The sequence below is a fragment of the Microchirus variegatus genome (assembly GCF_963457635.1).
Source record: "Microchirus variegatus genome assembly, chromosome: 8".
In the NCBI taxonomy this organism is placed as follows: Eukaryota; Metazoa; Chordata; class Actinopteri; order Pleuronectiformes; family Soleidae; genus Microchirus; species Microchirus variegatus.
Genome location: NC_139809.1, coordinates 6903055 through 6929075, shown reverse-complemented (window position 1 = coordinate 6929075; position 26021 = coordinate 6903055). Strand labels below are relative to the sequence as shown.

General features: G+C 40.4%; 3 protein-coding genes across 3 annotated transcripts in view; 2 read left to right on the top strand and 1 right to left on the bottom strand.

The window, feature by feature from the left end:
• On the top strand, positions 1-3037 carry tnnt2d (troponin T2d, cardiac). The gene is made up of 10 exons (XM_083894041.1): positions 1-52; positions 149-170; positions 259-316; positions 425-541; positions 630-707; positions 798-908; positions 1691-1803; positions 1911-2001; positions 2165-2202; positions 2856-3037. The coding sequence occupies exons 3-10, from the start codon at positions 263-265 to the stop codon at positions 2899-2901; spliced, it is 648 nt and encodes a 215-aa protein (XP_083750167.1). The 5' UTR covers positions 1-52; positions 149-170; positions 259-262; the 3' UTR covers positions 2902-3037.
• Positions 3038-3602: 565 nt separating this feature from the next.
• LOC310930971 (dynamin-1-like protein) lies at positions 3603-13205 on the bottom strand. The gene is made up of 19 exons (XM_083894040.1): positions 13025-13205; positions 11330-11474; positions 10056-10102; positions 9769-9840; positions 9556-9642; positions 8921-9083; positions 8697-8817; positions 7914-8045; positions 7638-7844; positions 7412-7532; positions 7166-7321; positions 6863-6952; positions 6677-6769; positions 6400-6453; positions 6114-6185; positions 5597-5773; positions 5006-5115; positions 4751-4910; positions 3603-3741 (listed from the first exon to the last, which is right to left on the bottom strand). The coding sequence occupies exons 1-19, from the start codon at positions 13124-13126 to the stop codon at positions 3685-3687; spliced, it is 2166 nt and encodes a 721-aa protein (XP_083750166.1). The 5' UTR covers positions 13127-13205; the 3' UTR covers positions 3603-3684.
• A 1434-nt stretch (positions 13206-14639) lies between these two features.
• LOC310930386 (calcium-independent phospholipase A2-gamma-like) overlaps positions 14640-26021 on the top strand; it is a 25504-nt gene continuing 14122 nt past the window's right edge. The window contains exons 1-8 of the mRNA XM_083893353.1: positions 14640-14728; positions 15044-16300; positions 17591-17740; positions 18669-18820; positions 19130-19224; positions 20076-20247; positions 20585-20642; positions 20967-21161. Coding sequence (XP_083749479.1) covers positions 15113-16300; positions 17591-17740; positions 18669-18820; positions 19130-19224; positions 20076-20247; positions 20585-20642; positions 20967-21161 — 2010 coding nt within the window. The 5' untranslated portion in view covers positions 14640-14728; positions 15044-15112. The remainder of the gene's footprint in view (positions 14729-15043; positions 16301-17590; positions 17741-18668; positions 18821-19129; positions 19225-20075; positions 20248-20584; positions 20643-20966; positions 21162-26021) is intronic.

Here is a 26021-nt window from a genome sequence, read left to right as displayed (position 1 = left end):
CTCATCCTAATTATATCATGTTTCTAATCAACAGCACAAGAAGAGGTGACAGGTGAGAAAACACTTTGCACTTTACACAAATAATTTTGCTTTTTCCTGCATGTTCTTTTCGACAACTTTGTCCATGATTTTATTTCCTTTGTCCCAGATGAGTCAAAGCCCAAGCCCAAGTAAGAATCCTCATTTTCCCACATGCAGAATTAGAAAGAAACAACACTTGATAGAAATGATTTGACAATAAACTCTTCACAACTGCAGGTTTATGACAAACATCTCCGCCCCAAAGATCCCAGATGGAGATAAAGTGGATTTTGATGTGAGTTGAAATGCCCCCTTCTTGATAAGAGACATCAATGTCTTCCAAGCAGAAGACACGTGTCTCACTGTGTGTGTGTGTGTGTGTGTGTGTGTGATTTGACTGCAGGACATCCACAGGAAGCGTCAGGAGAAAGATCTGTCTGAGCTGCAGTCTCTGATTGAAGCTCACTTCATCCAGAGGAAGAAGGAGGAAGAGGAGCTCATCGCCCTTGTGAACAGAATTGTGAGTTGTGTCAGGTCACAGGAGACTCCAGGGTGTTTCTCTTAAGGTCCAGATCGCCATGACGACGGACAGTATGTCTCTTTCACAGGACAAGCGTCGCGCAGAGAGAGCGGAGCAGCAGAGGGTCAGAGCCGAGAGGGAGAAGGAGAGGCAGGCCAGGCTCGCGGTATGATCTCAGAGTACATTCATTTATGAACCTTATTGTTTCTACAGCAGCAGTTTCCACTCTCATTGTTTGAACTGTGCTGGTGAACAGGACGAGAAAGAGCGCAAGGAGCTGGAGGAGCACCGTAAGAAGCATGATGACGATGTGAAGAAGAAGAAGGCTCTGTCCAACATGTCTCAACAGTACAGTGCCGGACAAAAGGTCATCCAACTTCTTATGGCTTATAACAATTTATGGTCCAGAGTGTAATATTTAGGAGGGAAATTGGCAGAAATTGAAAATACTACCAAGACCTTCATGTTTCTACAGCAGCCTGAATGGACATTTTTCATTTTGAACTGTGTATGACATCCTTTTTGGTGTTTTCTGGCCACCGTCAATTACTAAACGTTTCACACCGGACCCTGGAGTTTTAATAAGTAAATAAATAAAACTAGTTGGTTGTAAACACAACAGCAGGTTTGCTCAGTAGATGAAGGGGGCAAATAATTAGTGTCACCATTTTCAATATGTGGTTTGGTATCATAGAGAGGAGTGACTTTGTTTTGTTTTGGGGCACCCCGGTTATTATTTCTTTGCCCTGGGCCCTAAAATCCCTTTAAACCTCTGTGGCCCAAGTTCCAAATCCAACCCAAGCAAATGTGGGAGAAGGGCTACTCTTTGAGATGTAAAAAACAACTTGTATATTAACTCACATAGTTATACAAACACATTTTTCTACTCTGATTCAGTTCATTTCAATATTAAAACACCTTCCACTTCAGTAACAGCTCTTATTAATATATACATCAATAAAAAAGTATCCAGTAATACGTGTATTATAGTGTGGAGTATCAATAATAATAGCAATCATGGAGATTATGGTGGACTCTTGTATTATTTAAATAAAAGGTATTAATACTAATGATCATGTGAGTTTTCAACACAATACATTGTTTGTTTCTTTCATTTATTTTCTTTCTGATGGCATATGTTTCCAACAGAGTGACACCAGAAGAGGAGGAAAGAAACAGACCGAGAGGGAGAAGAAGAAAAAGATCCTGGCTGAACGCAGGAAGACTCTCAGCGTGGATCATCTGAACGAGGATAAACTCAAGTAAGACAGAGCAGAGCAGGATTTTTACTCAGTATCAACGTTGTATGAAAGTCTCGGATGAAGATTGTTCACCGATAATGTAACTTTTGGTGTGTTTTTGCGATCAGGGAAAAGGCAAACGAGCTGTGGCAGTGGCTGATGGGACTGGAGGCTGAGAAGTTTGATCTGAGCGAGAAACTCAAAAGACAGAAATATGATGTAAGTCATCACAAACACACACACAGAGATCATGAAAGAGTCCTTAAAAGGTCAAGTGCAAGATACAGTGAAAAAGTGTATTAAAGGTTTTTCAGCTTGGTGCTGTAGCACCACCTGCTGGATATGTTGGGTTAATATTTTTATTCTGACAATTTTCTTCTAGATTAACCAGCTTCTTGCTCGAGTCCAGGATCACCAAAGGTAAATCGATGAAGTCTAGACAATTAGCTTTTTCCTTTCCTTCTTTTTAAACCCATACACGTTTCCACCTTATTTCTTGGTTTGAAGACTGTCTTTATACCAATCATTATAATCATGATATAGGTTAACTTGAACATGCTGATAGCCAGACAACATTTACAAGAACATTTCTTTGATTATTTGTCTTCTCTGTCATTGCATTTCTAAATTTATTTTGCAAAATACGGTGCATCCCGTCCATTTTGGGGATTCAATAGGAACAGCACCGTCATAAGTCTTTAAGAGATAAATCATGATTTTAAACCAAACTAGACTTCTTCCCCAGAAAGATTGCAGAATTACTCAAGACTTATCTCAAATGTCTATATGTAAAATGTTAATTTTATTAGATTTTCATTGGAAAAACAACTTCTGTACCATGTCTTTCTCATACCAGGAGCAAACCTCAAACAATCAAAGAAGGTGTCCATCTGCTCTTAAAACACCCCAATTTATTTTACAGAATATTTTAAATACAGCATTTCTCTCATTACAATCAGTAACCTCCCTAATAAACCACACTTTGTTCATCCGTTTGCTGCTAACGTTGTTGAATTCTGCCTTAAATGACCCGACCCATTTGCCCTAAACTCCCTCTACGTCTGTCTTTTCAGCGCCAAAGGTCGTGGCAAGGGCAAGATGGGCGGGCGGCTGAGGTAAAGCACCTGCTTGGCGAGGACAAGGAAACCCCAGACACCAGGAATCACCCCGTGTGTCTAATGCGTGTATTCACTTTTCTGTTGTGTTGGATTACATGTCAATAATCATGATAGAAAACAATAAATAAGTCATTATTTAGCAACTCTGCAGCTTTTTTTTTTTTTTGCAAACTATGCAAATTGTCCATTTGTATAAGAAGCAAATGCATGAATACAAAAACTCTCACCAACTTGAATCATTCATCAACATGTCATTAAAGGAAGTAAAGCTTCAGATACAAATAATGGTCTAATAGAGCACAGTGTTGAAATAATACTGTTATTAAGAGGGTATCGTTACAAGCAGAATATTTCAATTAAGTGCTTTTCTTAGCAATAAATAGCAGTGGGCCAAGTGTTTACAAACTAATGATGGAGCTGTCACCATAAAGAGAGCTTAATGCTGTGTGGTCATTTCTAGCTTTAATTCCAACCTCCGTTTTGAGCAGATAATCCACAGCAAAGACTCCACATAGTGGTAATGCAATAACGTTATCTATACTGTATTTATTGTTCTAATTACAGAAGAAAAAAATATAAAAATGTAGGACAGGATCATGTGACGCTGATGATGCTAACAAGTGCCCTTCATTAAACCCCGGTCCTTACTTTACATTTAAAACTATGTTTGTTTCGATTATACACATATCCACACCAGTGCATGTTCAGGTTTATCTGTGTTTGTCGGGAGAGTTCCGCAGAGTTGGATGGTTCGTGGTGGATGAAGAGAGGCCGCCTTCAGCCCTCACCACATGTGGGTTTCTCTGATCTCCGCTATGACCTGGCTGGCTCTCTGCAGTGCCTGCAAACAGGACGGAAAAAACAAATCCGTAAATAAATTAGACAACTTTGCTATTTTTTATAAACTAAGAGTATACCGTTTCTGAGTTGTAGGTCCTCCTACTTTCTCATCAATGGTCTTAAAACAGCAGTCAGATGCAGATATGCAGCTTGACGTTGTAGCGGTGCGTCGACAACGGATGACATAACAGACAACAATGGAGCAGCTCTTTTTTTCATGCGTGTTTGTTGCCGACGTCAAGCTTTATATGAGAAGAACTCCAACGCTAGGGGAGCGATGCTTTCGTGGGTTCAGCTCCACCCATAGTGTACCATACCGTTTCTCTGGTACCCCAACGGAAGGGTACCGAAAAATGGAACAGTTGGGGCCGGTTATTTTGGTACTATTTCTCGTGGAAACACACACGTAAAAAAATACACACTGTACCGAACCGCCCCACTCTGTGGAAATACAGCTTAATAAAAGGCTGTGTCCAGATGAGGAAAAAAACGAGTGGATATCAAAAAAGTCGCAATCTGTCTCGCTGCAACTCACAAATCCTAAGCTGCAGTTCCACAGAGAAAAATGTTTATCCACTAATTTAGAAGATGAGATATTGATATGTCAACCTCAACCACCTGCAGTGTCACACTGTGTTGGCTTCAGTACTTTAAATGCAGCTTTGAATGAAAGCTTTGCTTTTTGTTGCCAACCATTTACACTGCAATTGAATTGGGAACAGATCATGCATACAGTATGTGCCTGCCACTGAGCCTCTATTTCAGGTGGAACTTTCCCCCCTTTCCACTTTTGCCTTGTGAAAAAAGCATATTAAGTGTAGAAAATCCTTAATGCCTTTTTAACTGCATATGTCGATAATCATTTTTAAGTTAAACTTCTAGAACAAGGCAAAAATGCAGATGGAATTCACCCATGTTTTCACATTTTGAAAATGACAAAAGAACATGTTTTATGCAACAATGAAAGACTGATACTGGATCTTGTCGTGACACTTAGAAAAATCTGTTACCTTGAGCATGTCAGCGGCCTCACTGCGTCTCTGCGCCATGTCCTCGGACTCTGTCAGCAGGTCATTCAGCAGGCCCTGCTTGTATAACTGACCCACCAGCTCACTCTGCAGGCAGTCCTTCACATGGTTCACCAGGAAGTGCATCACTGCCTTTGGTACACTTTAGAGGCCAAACAGAGGAGAAGACAGTTAAAGCACATAAGGAAACATTCCTGCCAGCATCAGGTTGAGTGGGGGGAAAAAAGGGTCCTGTACCTGTCCTGGATGTTCTTCCGCACAATTAGGAAGTACGACTTGATGAGTCTCTCGATTACTTCACAGTCCCTCTGCTCTCGAGTCGACAACTTCCTGGAAACAGGAACAGGCTACGAGGAGGAAATAAAAAATATGCTACTTGTAAGTTAGATATCCACTGGTTTGTCACACAAACATATATCATATAGATGCATACATTAGTGAAAACAATAGGAAAACATGTAAAACTCAAAGTTCATCATCACGTTGCATACACAAACTTCACATAAACTGGTTTTAAAATCAAACACATGATGAAACAAATAACCACAGATCTGTTGGACTTTGGCCTATTACAGAAAAGTATAACTGCTCCCTGATGGGAGATGATGAAATGCTGATTTGACAGGGAAGTACATAGTAGTAGTAGTTAATCATTCACTAATTACAGTATGTAGCTGGGACTTAAGCCACAGGAACAATGATGGATTCTTTTTTGATGGAGAGCTGGAAAAGAAATGTGAGGACCGATGTGATAAGGCCCATTACTGCTATAATTCAACTGTACCTCCCTAAATAAGATTTTTCTGCCACCACGAGTACGTTACCCACCACATCTAGGAGGTTGACAGCATAGCCCCTGTGTGGGCTCATAGGAAGTTGATTTAGGGATGTGGCCCTGTCACCAACGGCGCCCTCCTCGCCCTTCTTCAACATGCCCCTCCAGCTCCCTGTTCCGCTGTCCGTCTGATCGCTGACATTACCGCTCTGAGAGCCTCCGGCTGCTCCCTGTGGAAGAAGAGAAATAGATGGTGGGTGAGCATGTGTGGTGTCTCTGGAAATACACTGTGTGTATAGACATTCAGAGGATAAGACACTGGTTCATATTTTTCCAACTTGATAAGATCTAATAGTCACGAGAAAGGCACAACATAGGCCTCCTTTTGACTCAAGGATTCAGCTCAACCGGCATGCAGGAAAATGGTTAGGATGCCTAACATTGAGTTAAAATTCCACTGCAGTTTCAGGACAAGATCCATGCAAATTGGAGGTTTGGGTAAGTTTGGGTAAGTTTGGGTTGGGAACTCTCAGGTTCAGTGTGGGCAGGCAGTACGTGAACGGGACACACCTTGGCGACCTGGCCCTCGGGGGCAGAAGGTTCAGTGGGTGAGTGTGGCGACCCACCTGGGCTTTTAACCGACTAAAGAAAAGACATGGGGAAGAAAAGAGTGGGCAGAGCACTGACCAAAGCTAAAAGAAGAGTTGTGCAGGAGCTTTCTTTACATCATTAATATATAGATACAAATACCTCTTGTATTTCTGAAGAGAGCAGACTGAATGTATGTGTAACAGTGATAGAAAAGAAGTCTGTTACAAGCAAACACAAGGGTAACTCTAAAAGTGATGGACTGTACCTTATCTCTGGGGACAGCAGAGGGCAAGTCTTTCATTCTGTTGCGTCTGTGCTCCTGTCAAGAAAAGTTCAGAATTATATCACTGCCAGAGATAAGTTTGTTTGTTTTTAAAGTACTGATTCTTCTATAAGGTGCTGCGGCAGATATATCCAACATCAATGAAAAGAAGGGCCATTCAACAGTAACATGATCAGCCTGACATTTTATTTGAGAAAAATGAAATAATCAGGATTTAAAATAGTCAGTAAATGTACTAAGTAGAAGAAGAAGCTCTTACTTCTATGTTGTTGTTCATGAGGCCACAGGCATCAGCAAAGTCAGGGTGTTTGGTGTTGATGTAGGCCAGCTCAATGCCAACAAGATTATGTACCTGAAAACGCACGCAGAACGACGATTCAACAAACTTCAGACTGAAATAAACTTCACATGAAAACACTTGTGTTTGTGATGAACAGTTCCTGACCATTTCATTGGTGACAGGGAGTCTCTTCCTGAGTAATGAGGTCACCACTTCTACTATGGCATCATGGAGCTTTGGAAACCTCAGCAACTCCTGTAAAGATAAAACAATCACAAAGACAAATCAGGACATTTTGGTCAGGTGAAAAATCTACTTCATTTAAGATATTATAATACCAAATAAAGTTGGATTCATAAATTCAATATTAATAAATCTGTATGAACCCTGTATTTAGAGCATACATAGTGTTCAGTGCTATGTCTATATACACAGGTATGTACTGTATATGTTTATATGTGGGCTCACCTGTGTGCTGTAGTTGCTGCAGTGTTGGATGATCCTCTGCATCTCCTCATGGACCAGCTCCACACAGCGGAGACTGGGCTCCTCCAGGCGCTTGATCTGTCGCTTCACCAGCAGCTCAAACGACACCTCCGGCACAAATAAAGCAGGTCTCGGTCCCTGTCAGGTACAATAACACGACAACTTTACCACGAGGTGCCCCAATTTAAAAATCACAAATTATGAGTAAATGAAGCAGCAAAGACCCACTGTAGCGTTTCTGATTGCCGTGAGCACATCGATGGTCGTCAGTCCACCCAGAGGGTCGACCGACTCCAATGTTCGCCCAAATGTCTCGTGAAATATGTAACAGATTCTTGCTCCGCCACATCTAGAAAAACAGAGAGGATTCTACACTCAACATGTCAGTAGATTTTCCTCCATCAGGAGACTGCGGTTTGTGTTAAGAGTCAGTGAATAAAGTTGTGTTACTCACAGTTCCGCTGTCTCTATGTACTTGGCTGTGCCCTCTATGGTGTGGCAGTACTCCGCAGCAAACTTGGTGATGAGCTGCAGCAACACGGCACTCTGGTCGTCCACGGGTTCGCCATAACTGTTTAGTAAAGACTGGTACTGTGCTGCCAGCACATTGATCCTCGTCTTCAGTTCAGGAAGACAGTCTCTGATGTGGTGCATCAGTAACCTGTGACGGTGATTTAGTTAGAGGTGACTGTATAGTCAAATAATAGTCAATGAAGTCATAAATACACACCTGTTCAATGTTCTAGCCAGATATTTGGTTCCATTCCTGTTTGTGAGTGATGGGTACTTCTTTTGTAGGAAAGCATATTCATCACGGATCGCATCAGCCACAACCTTCTTTTGATTTATATCTAACTGACTCCTAAAAAAAAAAAAAAAAAAAACATTCATGCATGTTGGACTAACATCTGTTTGCTTTGTGTTACCAACAAAGAAATGCATGTAATGGTGTCACTCAAAAGCAGGTGAAAATGACAGTTTTGGAGATTGACATACACTGCCATTCAAAGGTTTGGGGTCACTTATTTTTGAAGGAAAGGCACTTATGTTTTCAATGAATATAACTATATAATTAAATGAATCAGAAATACACTCTATACATTGTTAATGTGGTAAACAACTATTCTAGCTGCAAACGTCTGGTTTTTAATGGAACATTAGAGGCCCATTTCCAGCAACCATCTCTCCAGTGTTCTAATGGTACATTGTGTTTGCTAATCGCGTTAGAAGGCTATTGGATGATTAGAAAACCCTTGAAAACCCTTGTGCTATTATGTTAGCACAGCTGAAAACAGTTTTGCTACTTCTTTGACAAAAGGGCAAAATTATTATTTTGAATAAAAAATCTTTATTTCTAATCTTGTCATGGTCTTGATCATATTTTCTATTCATTTTGCAACTCTTTTGGTTACTAAAAGTGTGACTTTTAATGGAAAACACACAAAAAATGTATAGGTGACCCCAAACATTTGAACGGTAGTGTATAGTACATGTCATATGTGTGCAGTGTTACCTGTTCACTACTCCTATGATGCCCAGTTTGACAGGAATGACTCTGCCCATCAATATGTCCATGGCATCTGTACCGGCATCCATCAGATCCAGCTTGGTCACCACTGCGAGCGTCCTCCTACCTAAAACACACAGGCAGACACACAAAACACGGCTGTGATAAGGATGGCAAAAAACTAAACTAATAGTAAAAGGAGGATGATGACAAACAGTGAGGACATTTACCATCTGGGTCAACCTCTCGGGCCACTTTAAGAGCCTCTGATGTTGCCATGTCTGTGTTGGCAGCAGTCACAGCCAGGATGATGGAGTTGGGGTTTGAGATGTACCTGAGGATCAGTTCTCTGATCTGGATCTCGATGTCTTTGGGCTGGTCTCCCACAGGAACCTGATAAAGGCAAGTCTTTTAGTATACAATGACTTCAAACCCTCGACTTTACCTATTTAAATGTGACTGAGTTAAGAATTACATAAAGAAGGAATAATAAGGAACACAATTACATGAATTTATTGGAATTTATATCAAGTTTGTCAACGATTAATGGTTTAAAGATACAACAATAATGATCATTAGAAATATATCAATGTATGTATCATGGCAACAGAAAACTGATGGGAGAAATTATCCATACATTTAAGTTGCAGTTTTAATTGTGCTTCACAGATACTGTGACAAAACTAACAACTAACAATAATAATAAAAAAAATAATAATAAGCACATTTTCACAAATTATTGTGTTACGGTAGCATTGAAAGAAAAGACACTCTTTGACACAATGCCAGACGTTCATGCCTTGCATCGCTTTTAAATCGCAGTTTAAATATTATTAATAGGAGGCAAAAGAGAACTTCACGTCACCTTTGTAATGCCAGGAAGATCCACCAGTGTGAGGTTCACTACATGCGGTGAGAAGATTTTCAGGTGGATGGGTTCCTCACTAATACCCTAAGAGGAAAAATACAAAAGACTGATTTCACTGTTGCTGTCAAAAACCTCAGGTTAAACTAAAATCATGCAGTTTTTCTTTGATATGACTTCTTACTCCATATAGATGGTGTGTATTTTTCATACCTTGTTATTGCCAGAAATTCTTTCTGTTTCGGCTCCAATTTCGTGCCTGATGGCCTCAAAATCTGTGTAGATCTGAAGGAAACAAAATAATTTTTACAAATGATGTCATGTTCAGTGTAACAGGGGTCTCATGTGGAGGTCAACAGATGTTTGGGAGACATTTAACATGCAGCCATATGGAGATTTTAGCTGCTAAGAAGGCATATGCTAAAACACATTATACTGTGGATATTGCTGATGAAAACATTGACGAAAAATGCTATAAATAATCTGTAAATGTGACCTACCTTGTTTTTAGTGTGTAGGAATTTGCCCCATTCCTCGCCATCGATGCCTGCAGAGATACAAAAATGAGGCCAGATGTTTGTGTTAATGGTGTAACTGATGTGACCATGAGGTCAAGGTTATCTGTTAAATAAATCTCAAGGGAGGATTTTTTTTCTGTTGGCAAGGATGGGATGGAAAAAACTCTTCAGTCGAAGGTCCACAGCTGTTTATAAAAACAGAAAAACAAACTGTTGTTTTCACGCAACAGTACAGTCAAGGAAGCAAATTAAAGCCTGAAGCAAAAAAAAGATGTTAAGAAGCAGAGATCAAGGAACTATGACAAGTATTTTGAAAACAAAGTATTTACTTCAGCTGCAGTGATTACCATTGCAACAAAAACAAGGAAGCAATCTCACAAGGGTAGCGAGTGTGTTAATGATTTTAGAGGAAGCTGATATTTGGGGATGTCACAGGTGCTCTTTCAGGAGGATGTAAACAAATGCAAAACTGAACACATATTGGATCTTTAACCATTAATGTTCTTTGTCCAACTTTAACCGACAAAGACCAGTTTAAATGGAGGGGAGCGCATGAGCTGAGCAAAGTGAAGCCACGTGATTTGGCAGCTTTTGCAAAGCAGGACGGGCGCAGAATGGGCAATAGAGCGGGGGAATGTTATGTAATATACAAACACAGTAAGACGCAGAAGAAGGAAAAGGAGACCTCTGTAGAGGCATCCATTTTTCTTGTATTCTGTGGTTGAAGAGAAAACGACAGCAGGCAAAAGGGTTAACCTGGCTATCTGCAGCTACTGCATGACACTGTGCTGCAATGCAGAGTCACACATAAATGCATGATCTTGGCACATTCTCCTGCCCGTTCTTCTCACTTAAGAGATTTAAGATATCAGTGCTCGCGCTGTGCTATTTCTCTCATTTGTTCACATTTGTTCAATTTTTATTCTGTGAAAGTAAGAGCAGAGAAATCTCATGTTTGCTGAAAGCAGTGGTGCAAAGTAACTAAATACAATTAGTGTTCTTATTTACAATTCTAGGATATTGGTGTTTGTCTTAAAGTGACCTAAAATTTTCTCTATTATACATTTACTCCAACACATTCACTTAATAACTTGAGTGACTTTATTTGCATTTTTAAAACAATATAGTTATTAACTAATAAATTATTTATATAACATCAGTTCCACTTACCAGCAACTGCACAAATTAAATAATTCACACACACACAGATATAAGCACCAACGATACATTAGAAATAGAGGTCACAGTGACTTTACCATTCTCCTCTCCAGTTTTCCTGCGGTCCTCCTTCTCAATGTGCACTAGCTGTAGGATGAGGGGCCGGCGTGTGACGATGCCGGTGCCGCGCGGCAGGATGTCCCTCCCAACCAGGCTCTCTAAAACAGAACTCTTTCCACTGCTCTGTGGATGATTAAAAAAAACAACATTGAGAGTAAAACTGACTGTAGAAAGCGATGTGTGTGCACATGCTAGGTCGTTCTACTTTCAAACTGACCAAAATGAATGAATAAAAGGGTGAAGTTGGCAGTGCTGAATATAAGTTGCAACTTACTGGTCCCTCTCTTCTGTCTCGATAACTCACTTTCCCTTCCTCTACTTCTTTCTGTCCCCCTTTCACCCCCACCGGACGAGGCAGATGACTGCACATTTGTGAGTCTGGTTCTGTCTGGGTTTTCTCTCCACTGATGCCTCTTGCATTCTCATTGTGAGTATTGTTGGGTTTCTTTTTCTCTATATAATATTGTAAAGGTTTCTGCCTTACTATGCACAGTGCCTTGAGACAATGTCGTGATTTGGCACTATACAAATAAAATTGCATTGAATTGAACAAACATTGTGGTGGCTTCAGCTTGTGCACAATATATTTATCATTCTGCACAAACACCAGGCGCCACGAGGCACCAATTTCTTGATCACCGACATGTGTGGTACAATCAGTCCTAATGAGATCTAAAAATTAACTTCCTTGGCTCACAGATTCACCTTTAATAACAGGTTGTCTTTTGGCAGGAAAGGAGGGCTAAGACAAAACCAGTTACTTTGTTTGTGGTCTTTGAAGTGAATATGTAGATACTTGGCATTTTAATTACTAAAACCTGTAGTACAGTTACAGTTTTCTGTATAATAACAACCCAGATGAGGCCCAATGATGAGCCCAGGTCAGGTCAACATCATCTTTCGTATTTCTGTGATGCAATCAGATATCTGAGACAACAGTCACATCATATTAACTGACATAGATGAACATAATGATCCAATTATCAATTAATCTATTATAAATTCCAAGATAATGGAAAATCAAAACTGTAAATTCAAGACGTGTGTGTGTGTGTTGTTTGTTACAAAAATAATCATAACAGATGTTGTCTACACATTTGATGAATCAACCAATTGCCTGAAATAGGTATATCATGACATGGCAACTTAGTACCGATTCATCGCTTATTAAAATATTGATGACCTATTTTGTAATCGATTATTTGATAATCGAATAACTGTTGCAGTCCTAAAATAAAGTCCTAAAATATAGTCACTCTCCACTAAGAATAACACTGACCATGTTCAACCGATTAAAAATTAATTTATCCGTTTACATGACAAAGCGGCAAATTGATCATTATTAAATGCCCTATTAAATCGTAATTCTGGTGGAAGTTACAGGGAATCAGACTTTCGATGACAGAATACTTCATTTACCCACAATACACTTACACAACGAGAATTGGAATACTTGACGTGTGGCTAATGCTAACCTCTATATTAGCAAACTAGGACCAGTAAAATGAGCGTAAAAATGTGAAATGTAAGTGAAGACAGTCTGTATGTTTATTTACACAATACCAACGCGAAAGTGAAAGAAAATTCGTGCTGCGAATACGACCAAAATAGCACAGTAAGGCTGGCGCACGCTAACTAAGTTGCTAGCGCTCAAGCAAAGTGGTGTTACTCACCTGCGTTCCAACAACAACTATCTGCGGCAGATGAATGATATCCGCGCCGACCGTGTTGAAAACATCTTGTAGTTTGTTTATGACAGGAATGAGGGCCTCCATTAGGTCCGATTGTCGTCACAACCTGTCAGAAAACAACTTTCTTTAACCGGCTGCCACACTCAGTTACAAAGTCATTCAATGTCCCTCAGCTAAAGCCTGCGACCGTACGGTCTACCAACAACTGCGCACACTGTTACGCCGAGTTGAATCTTGGGAGATGGAGTTCATTAGAGTCAAGCTCAACAACCTAGTGCTTCAGAGTCTGGCGTCGTCTGAACTACATTTCCGGTAGATGACTACGTCTTTACGTTTTTACCAACGTAAAATAGCACAACTCTCATTTTCCTTGACGCAACAACAGTAACTATGGAGAAAATCTAAATATTTGTGTGACACATACTCGCAGCCTTTGATTCCATGAAGAAACCTACACAGATATACAGTGAAGGTGAATATAACCAATATGATGTCAAATAAACTGTTTGGAACGTAAACTGACTTTAATGTAAGCATTAGTCTGTATTTATCCGTGTTTAATTGGGACCGGCACTAAATATTTAGCTCTGTATCTCATCGGCATTTAATAAAGTGAACTATGTGCATCCAACTTTGGTCACATGCTTCAGAAGTAGGTAAATCACACCAAATAATACATTTGACTGCATGCTGGACACAATATATGTGAGGAATAATAATAATATTTTCGTGTAGGCTACCAGGAAACAATTAATATTTACCAACCCAAACAATGAAATGAAATAAATAATCATGTGGATTAACTGGTCATTCATTAGAATCAGACAGTGGAGGCACTCCCACTATATCATAGCTGTCTTCTTTGACAAGTACTGCATCTGCACTGTTATCAGGTGTATGCACACAATGAACGTCACAGCAGAGTGTGGTGGTGCATGGGCCGTTTTATTACATTTTGGGAGGTTTGGACATACACGACTACGACGCACCTCTTTTTAATTCCATTTAACTTATGTATAATATATATTATATTTGACCCACTAGGTCACATGACCTGGAAGCTATCGAGCTTTACTGTATTTGTGAATTAAAAATTCCTAAAATAAAATAAGAAAGCGTTAAAATGTGGAAAGAAAAGGTGTGTCTCATACAGCAAGTGTAGCTCTACTGTCCTACACTGACATTATCATTTATTATAAGTAATTGTTTTGTCAACATCACCTCATAGCTAATAGCTTCTAGGCCATGTGACTCCAAATCAGAAACATACAAACACACGCATACATAATTGTCATGCAGAATAGTTGACCGATAGTGACCCCTGGTGTTGGTGAAGAGCTTTTGTTGTGGTGCAACTTTGAACTGGATTGAAGTGGAAGGAGGAGGAAAAGGGTGAAAGGAAGGAGGAGGAGGAGGAGGAGGAGGAAGAAGAGGAAAAACAGCGGGCAAAATTCACGGAAAATTCCTAAACCAATCAGTGGACTCCATTTTATGGGCCAAGCTTTACTAACCAATTGCAATGCACAATGGACTTCCCGTCACGTGATCGTTGTTTTTCTTTTGCCTTACGTCGTCACGTCATTCTTGGAAAGTGTCATGTCGGTTGACTGTTTACTCCAGTTTGTACACGTCTGTGTTGACTTTCACGGACAATAACGACGCAGTGACAGAGTTTAAAAGAAACGGGTATGGTTAATGACATTATTTCCAGTGGTCTATATTTGAGCTAGCGAGTTTAGCTAGGTGCCTCCATTCTGTGTTGAGCTAACGGCTAAGTGCTGATGTTGAAATCGATTGGCGTTGGAGTTTTAGTTATTCGCTGTTTTCTTCTCATTTTTGACCAGCTATTAATTCGGTGTTACTTGTGAATACAATTGTTTAATGTCTGTATAGAGTTGAGACCAGTTTGTCTTATGTATGTCTTTTTATGTCATGTCATATTCATCGTTTTCTTTCTTTCTTTCTTTTTCCATGAACATTCCACTTTTTGTTCATCACCAGGTTAGTGGGGTATGTAGAGCATATTCCTAGTATTTCTCTGGATGTCATGAACTCTTATGACTCAAAACAATGTGTCATAGGTGGACTCCCTATACCTGGGTGAAAATAAGCAGAGCTCTTCTGTGGAAAACACATGCTCACAAATCAACAGTATCATTTCCCTTGTCTACCACCTCTCACTGTAGGCTTCATGTGCATCAGCGTGTTTGTGCCAAGGCTGGCTGTCTCAGGTGGAAGGGGTTTCATCACTTTTGGAACAGCGGTCATAAAGGATGGCACTTTAAAGCTCACCAACTCCGGCAAAATCTCCATCTCCACACCAGCACCTTGTGTTTGAACACATCAGCTTCACGTTGGTCTGCTGGTCTGAGCCAACAAATGTCACGGGTCAGGAACACGCTGGACACAGTTTCTAAAGCTGTGAGCGGGACCCACACGGAACTTCTCTCCAAAATTACCAGACTAAAATCTAATTCTTCAAAGGCATTGAGTAAAGCTGAGATCAGGGTTGAACAACAGCCAAATGCCGAGGAAAATGCGATCACACATACTCCTGCTCCAAGCACTGCTGCTCCTCCTACATCTACTGCACCCAAACCGCTGCTTTCTGTCACTGATTCTCCTCCTACCTCTGCTACTGCATCCGATGCCACTACCTCCACAGCTGCGGTTGTGACTGGGCACGGACATAAGGAGAGAAAACTTAAGCGTGTGGTTCCTCCTGTCAAAGCCAGCTCTTCCATAGAGGAGCTTAAAGCTTCATCGAGCGCCAGTGAGAACAAAAGTACAACTTTGAAACAAACTACTGCACTTTTCCATCCTAGCACGTTTTCAGTCAGCCTGGATGAGACTTTCAACTACCTGGCCCATCATATCAACTCATACTTTGGCAGCAGTACAAAGACTCAGGACAAGAAAGTGGACAGTGTTGACTGTTCCCCTGTTTCCTCTCAGGGCCAACAAACAAGTGATCCAGGGTCAGTGTCTGTGAGAAAAGACTCTGCTGCTGGTCCAGTTGCCCCTCCTTCTAAGAAAGGTTTAGGACACTACTTTTCCTACTCTTCTCCCACTGTGCAAGCCTTTGTTGGAAGCTACATTACTCCCCTTGTCCCTAAGTTCAAGACGGGAGAGTCCAAAACTGCTACAGTGGAGGAAAAGTCTGTGGATGCAGCAGTGACACAGGTAGATGCCACAGTTACTGTGGTGCAGAAGGCAGCAGAGGAGAAAGCCAATAAACTTCTCCTTCAAAGGGAAAAGGTAGGTCGACAACTTAGTAATATTAATTTATGAAAGATTATGATATTTCAGTATGTTATGAATGTGCAGTAGAAGTCAGTATCAGTGCGCTCTGTAAAAATGTTTTTGTTTGTAGTGTAAACACAGGCTCGCATTGTCACTCTCTGTCCTCCCATGTGCGTGTCTTCCTCCCATGGTCCAAAAAAAGCCCCTGCAGATAAGGTTAATTGGACAATCTAAATTGACTATAGGTTTGAATGTGAGAGTGAATTTGTCTCTGTGTGTTGACCCTGTGATGGACTGGTGACCTGTCCAAAGTGTAACCTTGCCTTTTCTATGTCCAGCACCCCCACAATCCTTATGTCGATGATATAGCGGCCAAAAATGAGTGAATGTAGACACAGACTTAAACTAGAGCTGCCAAAAACATCCTAACTCTTATTGGAGGTAACAGTGAAACCTGATCTGCATGTGTATGTTTGAGCATACTGATAGTTGTTGTGGTATGCTATAGCTGGGTGACTGCAGGCCACAATCTGACCAAAGCTCTTCCTACTCTATATGTGTAACACTGACATGTTCTCCAAATTCTGGGAATCAGCTTTCAAAAATAACCCACTCGGAAGCAAAACACTGCATCAGCTGTGACAGAAACTAGTTCCAGGTACTTTGTTATGTTTGTCCTCATTGACGGTATTTTGCAGTAACAATTACCGTGGCTACTTTGTCATTAATCTGTTAAATACTATGTATGTCAGCACATATAATGACACTAAAATTGATATATATCCATAATATTATTTATAGTTATAGTACAGAATATTAATCAATTTACACAAAATATACACAACCATGTAGTCAAATTACTTGATTACACATTCTATTTGAACTCTTTTTTTTTTATAGTTAATAGCTTTGTATGTTGTGCTTTTTTGGAAATACATGTTTATTATCTTTATCTTTACTGTCTTTGCTGCTGTGACAATGTTCATTTCCCCACTGCAGGACTAATAAAGGTCTATCTTATCTTATCCTGATTGGATTGTTTCAACTTGGCAGGTGTTATTTAGTTTTTTCATTTGACTATGGGAAAATAAATAACAGTTTCCTGTCAATCCCATTATTGCAACTAAATATCTTATTCCACTCATTACTCATTAGTTGTGCACCGCACCTTTAAATGTTTCATTCCAAGTAGTCACACTGTCGTAGAAATGCCAGTGTTGTTTTTTTAATGAGTCACACCTTAGAGTCCCTCCCGATGTATGACAATGAGACATACCTAGATGTATACTGTATGTTTGGTCTCAGATCATTGCCAGGGTGAGTGTGGACAATCGGACTCGGGCTCTGGTCCAGGCCCTGCAGAGGGCGTCAGATGTAAGGGTCTACATCAGCAGGGTGGAGGACCTCAGCTACCATCTTTTGGAGTTTCCAGATACCCGAGGTGTTGCTGTCAAGGTGAGAAATCCTTTCAAACATGTTCATTCCTCCCTTTTCCCCAGGCTGCTCACATCTTTGTCAGTCAAGCACGTGATGCTGCTCCACATGTTTAAAGCTTATAGTATGAAGACAGTGTTTACATTTTACTATACGTACGTCAACCTGTTATATTTGGAATGAATTGCTGTGGAATGTGACGAATGTAGATAACAGCCGTGTGTCATATCAGCCTAAATGTCACTTTGTCAGCTGTAGCAACAAGTTGCAGACTGCATACTCTTGCTTTTATCTGTCTCAGTCTAATCTGTGGTGGTGTCTGGAAATCATTTACTATTAACCTATTTAAAATAATACAAACAAAGCCATATTTTCTAGTGTGGGAAAGGTTAATCCTTCATGAATCTTGAAATCAGGGTACAGGGTAATGCTCAATATATCACACGGTGAACACATTATTCAGTCTGATCATGTTTTATGGACAGACATGCTTTGACATGTTAATGATGATGCACTGTGTAACATTTTTCTTTGGTGAAATAAATTAATGAAGACATTACTCTCCAAAAACTTTTTAAAGAGGCAGTGGGACTGACTTGCTATTTATACTTACTGGTATCAGATGATGTTGTGTGTCGAGAGGGAAATTTAGGTAGAAGTAAACAACTATTAGTGAATGTGGAGTATCTAATATCTTTATGTTTCGATGCATCATCCAAATGTGTATTTTAGAAATATTTGTCCTTATCGATTTACAAATAGTAACGTTATTATGGGATAACTATGTGAACTTACAAATATAAAATGTACTTTCCTCTCTTCTTCTTTTCATTATTTTCTAATTGCAAACATAAAATTACTTTCCAAACCAGTTCCAAATCTTGGAATAAATGCTTCATGATTTCCTTTGCCACTTCTGGCTGACATTGTGTGTTTATGTGTTCTTCAGGAGAAAGTTATCCCTTGCCTCCTGCGTCTGAAGCAGGCCAGTGATCCAGGCCTGAGGGCAGCAGTCAGAGAAGCACTCGCTCTGGTGGGCTACCACAAACCTGTTAAAGGCCGCGGCATAAGGATCCTTTCCATAGATGGAGGAGGTTTGAGGTACGACTTTGGCTCTCCTTTTTCCCTCTCTTTATTGTAAGATGTTGATTATTGATGCCACCTCTGTTCAAAGACGTTAATGGCATCTACTGCTGCCAAGGACATGTCAGGATTTGTTTAAAAGTATTCCACTGCTTCTATTAGTGGTTTAAGGTTGTGACTTTTGAGAAACTGTAACTGTAAATAGATAAATGCCTTTGTTATACTTGTTGAAAATCGATCTTTTGTAGCAGTGAAACAGGGTGTTGTGGTTGCGATGCCATGATTTACTGGCTCTCTCTATGTGTGTGTCTTCTTGTGATCTTTCAGGGGGATTCTGGCACTTCAGACTCTACAGAAGCTGGAGGCCCTGACCGGCAAACCCATTTACAAACTGTTTGATTATATTTGTGGTGTCAGCACAGGTATGTTGTCCTCCTTTCTTAAATGTGTGTACAGTATGGGTGCATGCGTGTGGATTATCAGAGTAGAAAAGCAGCACTAATCACACACTGACCCATTTGTATTAATTTTAAACTTTTCCACTCGCATGTCAAACACTTCAAACAGTCTAGCCCAGACAACTGATACAGTTATTATTTGAGGAATTGTCAGCTGATAGATTAATTATTTTCCTGTATACAAATCAACCACAAGGTGGTGCTGTGGACCACTGTCATATCATCTTCTGCCTTTCTGAGTTCAATTCACAGCAGGTTGAAACTGCATTTTATTTTCACAGCACACTGCCGCACTGTAATCACCACCAGGAGTTTGTGTTTGTCCTCAGTTCCGATCAGTCCTGTCAGACTTAATCATCACCAGTTGGAGACGCTTCATTTTAAGATTGATTGAATGTTTTCCAAGCACAGTGTAACTGCCCTGCGAGATCAAATTATGTACACAGACACTTTTAACCCATCTGGGTCACATCTGTCCATTTTGATCAGCCACATTGTTCAGGTAGCCCCCAAATTTGCATGGACTGCACCGTTGTGCCTTGTTAATCTTGTCAGGGATCCTTAATCATGGACAGAGAGTAGATGAGAAGTATTTTGCCCACAGTGATACAATCATGTTAATCCTGTGCTATGCTTATTATGAGTGGCTCATCTAAACACAAGGTAACTCATAACTATAAACATGTTATTAATGAGCTGCAGGTCATGACCCATTTCCCTGTGTGTTACCACACATATCTCCAAGAGAGTGACTTTTAGGCGTCACTTTTATTTTGTATAATTGTCACTTTGTGTGCTTGTATGTTTTTCCTCAGGTGCTATCCTAGGCTTCATGTTAGGTGTGTTCCAAATCCCACTGAGCGAGTGCGATGACCTCTACCGGAAGCTGGGCTCAGACGTTTTCAAGCAGAACGTCATTGTAGGCACGGTGAAGATGGGATGGAGCCATGCTTTCTATGACAGTGAAGCCTGGGAGAACCTCCTCAAGTTAGTTTCCTTCTTATTGTTAATTCTGTCATTTTTACTGTAACTCATCATATCAAGTTTCACTAAGTTAATATGTAAATCACTATTGCCCAAGTCCTGCTTTTGTAAAGTTTGGATCTACTTATTAAAGACCAAAAACCACCAATGCGTTAACACACATTAAACTTTATACAAAGTTCAGTGTTGATGTAAGCAGACTAAAAATATTTAGTCTAGTAAAATGGTCCTTTGAAATACTTATACTGATCATAAAGTAAATTCAAGTATACAAACCAATAATAAGTATCCAAAATTCACCAATCCTGGAAAAAGCATCATTCTGTCTTCCCTTTCACAGAGAGAAAATGGGTTCTCACTTGCTGGTGGAGACTTCGAGAAACCCTGAATGCCCCAAGGTGAGTTTGGAAGATGGTCTTATTTCTCCATCTGCTGTGGCACTGACCAGTCTGTTTACATCTTACTCTTTGCTAAGCTATTTTCTTGATCTCAGTCTTGATTTTTTTTAGGCAAGATACATGAAAGGAAAATGCACTCTAAAGCCATACAAGGCAGCCGAGCTAAAGAAGTATATTGAATTTCATACCTCAGCAGACTCCCCTGAGACTCAAGAGATGATATTCAACTGATCTGTCACTATGCCAGTTTAGATGTTGTTATTGCATTTTAGATTTGTTGTAAATAGCTGCCTCTTGCTCTACATTACTTTCCTGTATCTGTAGGTGGCAGCGGTGAGCACCGTTGTAAATCGAGGCACTCCTCTAAGGGCATATGTGTTCAGAAACTACAACCTGCTACCTGGGGTTCGCTCACACTACTTGGGAGGCTGCCAGCACCAACTCTGGCAGGCAATCCGAGCCACGTCAGCAGCCCCTGGCTACTTCCAAGAGTTCACCTTGGGGAATGATCTCCATCAGGTTAGTCTCTAAAGAAAAGAGTGTAGTGGTACTGGTGGATTTAAACTTGATAGGCTTGAGAATTAAATGGTTCAGTCCAAATCTGAAATACTACCAGCTAGTGTTTGCCACAGAAAAGGTAAAGTGATATGACGCAGAGTAGTGGATTACGTGTCCTCAGATCACCACCATTGCAAAACAAAGACACCTTTACAAATGTGAATGTAGCCCTGCGGCCTGTTTTCTTTCGCTGCCCTGATTGATCTTGGTTTAAGAAGAGCTGGCACATCAGTAAATGTTGGTCAGTATTCAACAGAAAGTTGAGCCTTGATGGAGTCCCAGTCATGTTTGAAGTTACCAAGTAAATAGTCAAGTCTCGTTAGTATTTGTGTGTTTACATTCACTGTACGACAGTTATATCAGTGTCTGTCTTCGTTTCAGTGTAAGAAACATTATTTTAACATTTCAAACTATTAAGTTAATTTTTTTCCAAGCTCCCACACCCTTCTTCACACTCACACAGCCCTGCTCTCCTCTACAAGAGAAATACTGGGGCTTATTGTTGGTCTGCTGGATTTACATGTGGCACAGGCTGTCAATGCTGGAGAGTCTGAAGGATTTTGTTGAAGCCTAATGAGAGAAATCCCTTGCACAGCAAAGAGGAGGGGAGGATCTCAATTTCTTTCCTGTGAGTGTTTATTTCCAGTCACTTACATTTTGAAAGGAGTTAGTAGAGTCGCCGTGAGACGCACTTAAATCTATCACCACTGAACGGGTATGCATTAGCAGCAGTAGCATAACAAACCGGCAGTCCACTCCCGAGCATTTTACGATGAATCGATATGTATGTCTGCTCTATACCTTTTATTCAGGGGCTTGGTCAGAGAGCAGGAGACGCAGTAAGATACCACATACGTTCTTTGGAAAACAAGCATCTTGATGTTATTTACCTCTAAACAGTGGTTACACGGTGGCATAAGGACCACAATATTATCATGTCTGCTTTCTCAAATGATCAAGATGTTTCACAGACGTTTGCTCAGTATCTCCTCGAATTGATATTCAAATCACAGATGTGCCATAAAGACTGTCAAAGTCAACAAGGACTTAGTGTGGATGAGCAAGTGTTTGCATCAAAGTAAATGTATCATGTTGACGAGCTTAATTGGATGTTGTGTTAGTTGTGTAGGTGAATCGGGGGAAGTGCAGGAGGAAAGAATGAAAGAGACTGGCTGATGGGAAGAGAAAAAACACACACCTGTGGTGGGAGATTTCCCCAGTCTGCCGTTGAGCAGGCCTGGTCCTTATCCGAAATGAATAAATTATCCCAGTTAAGCACCTCCCTCATCACACAGCTGTACCTACCAATGTTAGACTGCTACATCGTCCTTGTTAGATGGAAAAGACAGACAATCTAATTACGAGTTGCTACTGCAACCGCTGTTTGTCAGGCGGCAGCAGGAAGCCTCATACTCGCCACTAGTTTAATATATTTATTAAAGCATTTGACGTGAAATCAGTTACTGGTGTGTTGTTATTTTACCTTCTTTCAGAAGAAAAATAGCCTCATGTTTTCTGTGTGATTTGAACTTTTACTAATTTGTTCTGCGTTGCACCCTTTTGTTTTTGACACAGATTTCACTTTGCCAGCACTTGTTTTGTTCTATTCTCCTTGGGCTTGAACTGCCTCAATTATTTTCTAGCTTCTTCCAACTTTTTCTTCTTCTTCTTCTTCATGATTTAACATTTTCTGTAACATTCCAAAACCATGGAAATTCAGTCAGAGAAAGGTGAAAAGTTGAGATAATTCAATATTTTTAAATCAGTATCTTTACATCTATTAAAAACTATACAAACTACAAAAGACACAAAATGTGCCTTGTTTCAGTTTTCAGGATGTACAGTATATACTTCTATAAGAACTATTTGATTAGTTTGTAAACATTAAAATATAATTGGATGAAGGAATATAGTATGAAGTCCAAGCACGTGTACAGTGATTTCCTTTTTAGATCCCGCTTCATACAGCTCACAACCATGTCACTTGAATTGTGAACCTCTGACTAGATTGAATAGAAGTGCCACCCAACCGAATGACTATATTCACTGGCTATTTGAACCCGTTGGTGAGTATAACATGCTGTCTGTGTGATGTTAGGATTCCCTAAAGAGCGAGTCATCTCGCTGTTTTCCACAAACGCCCACAGTTTTCTATTTCATTTCAGCCACAATCAATCACTCCTTTGTGTTTGCGAGCGCATGAGAGTCGCCGTGCCATGTGCTGAACGAATGCTTGAATTTTCAAGCAGGATTTCAAGACAGTTGTGATTGTTCATTGATATTTCTGTGATTCTACAGGCTGCAGCAGACATATCTATGTGACGGACACAGAACTTTTGATTCAGATTGAGCACACTGGGGAAATTGTAACTTGGAGTAAGACCTTTGAAGCAGAGCAGCCATGGTATTATCAAAGCCTCACACTCGCAACCGTAGCCATGGAGGGGATGCCTCAGTGAGGGGAGAACAAGAGCAAAAGAGGGGGGGGGGGGTGAAGGGAGAGAGGAGGCACATGTTCCACATTAAGACTCTTGCAGCTATCTCTACTCTAATGAACACAGAAGTAAAGACTAAAGGCATTTCACACTGGTTGTCAGGGCATGCGTGGAATGGTGAGGAGGGCCCAATCTTTTCAGCCTAGTTGCCATGGTGTCTTGAGATGTTGGAGAAGAGTGGGGGGCATGTTTTGTGCCCACCTCTGCCAACATTTAATGGGATGTATTGGATCAATGGGCAACCACCCCAGTGCAAGCTCTTGAGAGCCCCATGATGCTCACCAGAAACATTTATCACAGCCAGAAATGGAGGAGGTAACATCAGGAGTTCCATACTTTTTTTGTCACTAATGAATGGCTGATGGAATGAGTCATGCATTTGTCTAACAAGTCATTTCATGTGGCTAAAAGAGGTAGAAAGAATCCTTGGAGTATCAAATACCATTTTAAAAGTCAAGTACAATAAAGCATAAGCTTCCCAACCTTCTATTTCCTCTTATCCTGTGAAGGACACTTTAGGTAAAGTTACTGGTCATAATTTACAAACTCAGCACCACAGCAGAGAAGTGAGAGGTGGAGGATACAGAGAGTAGACATGCAGAGAAGATAAAGCTCAGCTTTTAGCCACTTCTTCATTCCAGCTCTCTCCTCTGGAGTTAAGCCCTGAGAGCTCAGCCAGCGGCTGTTGGAGGATGGAGCTCAGACATGTGAGCCCTGCTGCTGACAGCTTCCTCTTCCTAAACAGACTCAAGCACTTTGTCACTTGAGTATACACTCGAATATATGAATTCTGTTATTCTGTCTGCCAATTGTTCTTGTTTTGAACATATTTCCATTTACGGTAAGTTTTTGGTCGATCCACTGACTGTTCAGACTGACTCTTATATGAAAGCTTTTCTGGATCTTACTTTTGTCTCGAGCACTGTTTTCTGCCGACAGTGAATGCACCACACTTAATACACTCTCTCTGCAGTGGCTCCTGATTACATTCTGTTGAAGAATGAAGAATGAATTAGAGAACTTCTGCCGGCCGACAAGTTTTTATTTTCGTTCCAAGGAAAAGGTCAATCTTCACAGGAGTGATCCTAGCTGGAGAAAGACCCAGAGCATAGTGGGCTCTCCACATTTATACCTGAGCAACTCCCCTTTTGCATTCCTCCAATAGACAAAGAGTCTGCCCTTCCAGGCAGTGTTTTCACACCCTCTTTCTCTACTGTAGGTATCAGGGAGCCGACTCCCTGCAGAAGTTGTAGGAAGGTGTCAGTTCAGGCTAGACACAATACACAATATACAATACACTACACACAAAGGACCTGGTATTCTGTGTTCGACAGGTATAGGGTGATGGGCAGTTCTCGTAGCTCTAAGTTAGAGAAATTGAATTTTCCATTACAATTCCCAGGCTCAAGCAGCACAGCATAGAAATTAACTTTAAAATGTCCAACAGATGACTTCTTATAATAGACGACACGAGACAAGTTAAATAATAAATAATAGGCCTAAAATGATAATAGTATAGTCAGGTAACGATATATTTTAAACCATATTTAAATATAGATTTAATATAAATAAACAGTATGAACAATTATTATACAGTTAACATATCTTAATCTAATGATGATAATCAGCTTATACTGATGTCTCATAATAGCAACATTATAACATACTATTAAATCAAGTTTTAAAGATAAATTTGACAAAGATGTGCTTTATGGAGGAAAATATGAAGGGTTTTCTGCAGCCCTTCACATAACTGCCAGATTTGTCACAGTTCAACCTGAATAGCTGCAGCTGGCTGAGGTGACTCATTGTATCAGCACTGCTGGTACATGTGTGTGGTCATGAATGCACCATATGTATGTAGTATGTGTGAGAAGGTAACTGTGTGTGTCTGTGTGCAGTAGATCTTTTCCTGCCTGGGGCAACGTAGGCACTTGCACACATGGATGCATCTTCTGTTGACAGCCTGGGAAGAGGACTTAACTCACTCTGTGACCTGTGGGGTTTTTACGAAGAAAGGAAGGCAAAGAGGAGAAATGGTCGATGTAATCACATAATAAGGCATGAAGACCTCTACTTGACCTGGGCGCCACTTAAGAGTGACACCCACCACACTCACATTCTCTCTTCTGTCTTATCTATGCTGGCAACAGTTTCAATCTTTTTGCGAATTGGAAGCTTTTTGTGCAATTAATTTTCCTCACTGTGAAGATTTGCGTTTGAAATGATTTCGTGTGAATCAATTCCTGCGTTTTGCACATAAGAGAAGCTTTCTTGTGTGTTTCATGTGTTCAGAATTCACTCGAGCTTGGCCTAATTATGCAAC

Bases quoted from the DNA above. Each gene is read 5' to 3' on its own strand.
- tnnt2d (XM_083894041.1), top strand. From the start codon at position 263: ATGACAAACATCTCCGCCCCAAAGATCCCAGATGGAGATAAAGTGGAT. The intron at 708-797 runs GTATGATCTCAG...GCTGGTGAACAG, and splicing joins AGAGGCAGGCCAGGCTCGCG to GACGAGAAAGAGCGCAAGGA. The intron at 909-1,690 runs GTCATCCAACTT...TGTTTCCAACAG, and splicing joins AGTACAGTGCCGGACAAAAG to AGTGACACCAGAAGAGGAGG.
- LOC310930971 (XM_083894040.1), bottom strand. From the start codon at position 13,126: ATGGAGGCCCTCATTCCTGTCATAAACAAACTACAAGATGTTTTCAAC. The intron at 9,643-9,768 runs GTATGAAAAATA...TTTTCCTCTTAG, and splicing joins GAATTTCTGGCAATAACAAG to GGTATTAGTGAGGAACCCAT. The intron at 6,454-6,676 runs GTAAGAGCTTCT...TTTTCTTGACAG, and splicing joins TCATGAACAACAACATAGAA to GAGCACAGACGCAACAGAAT.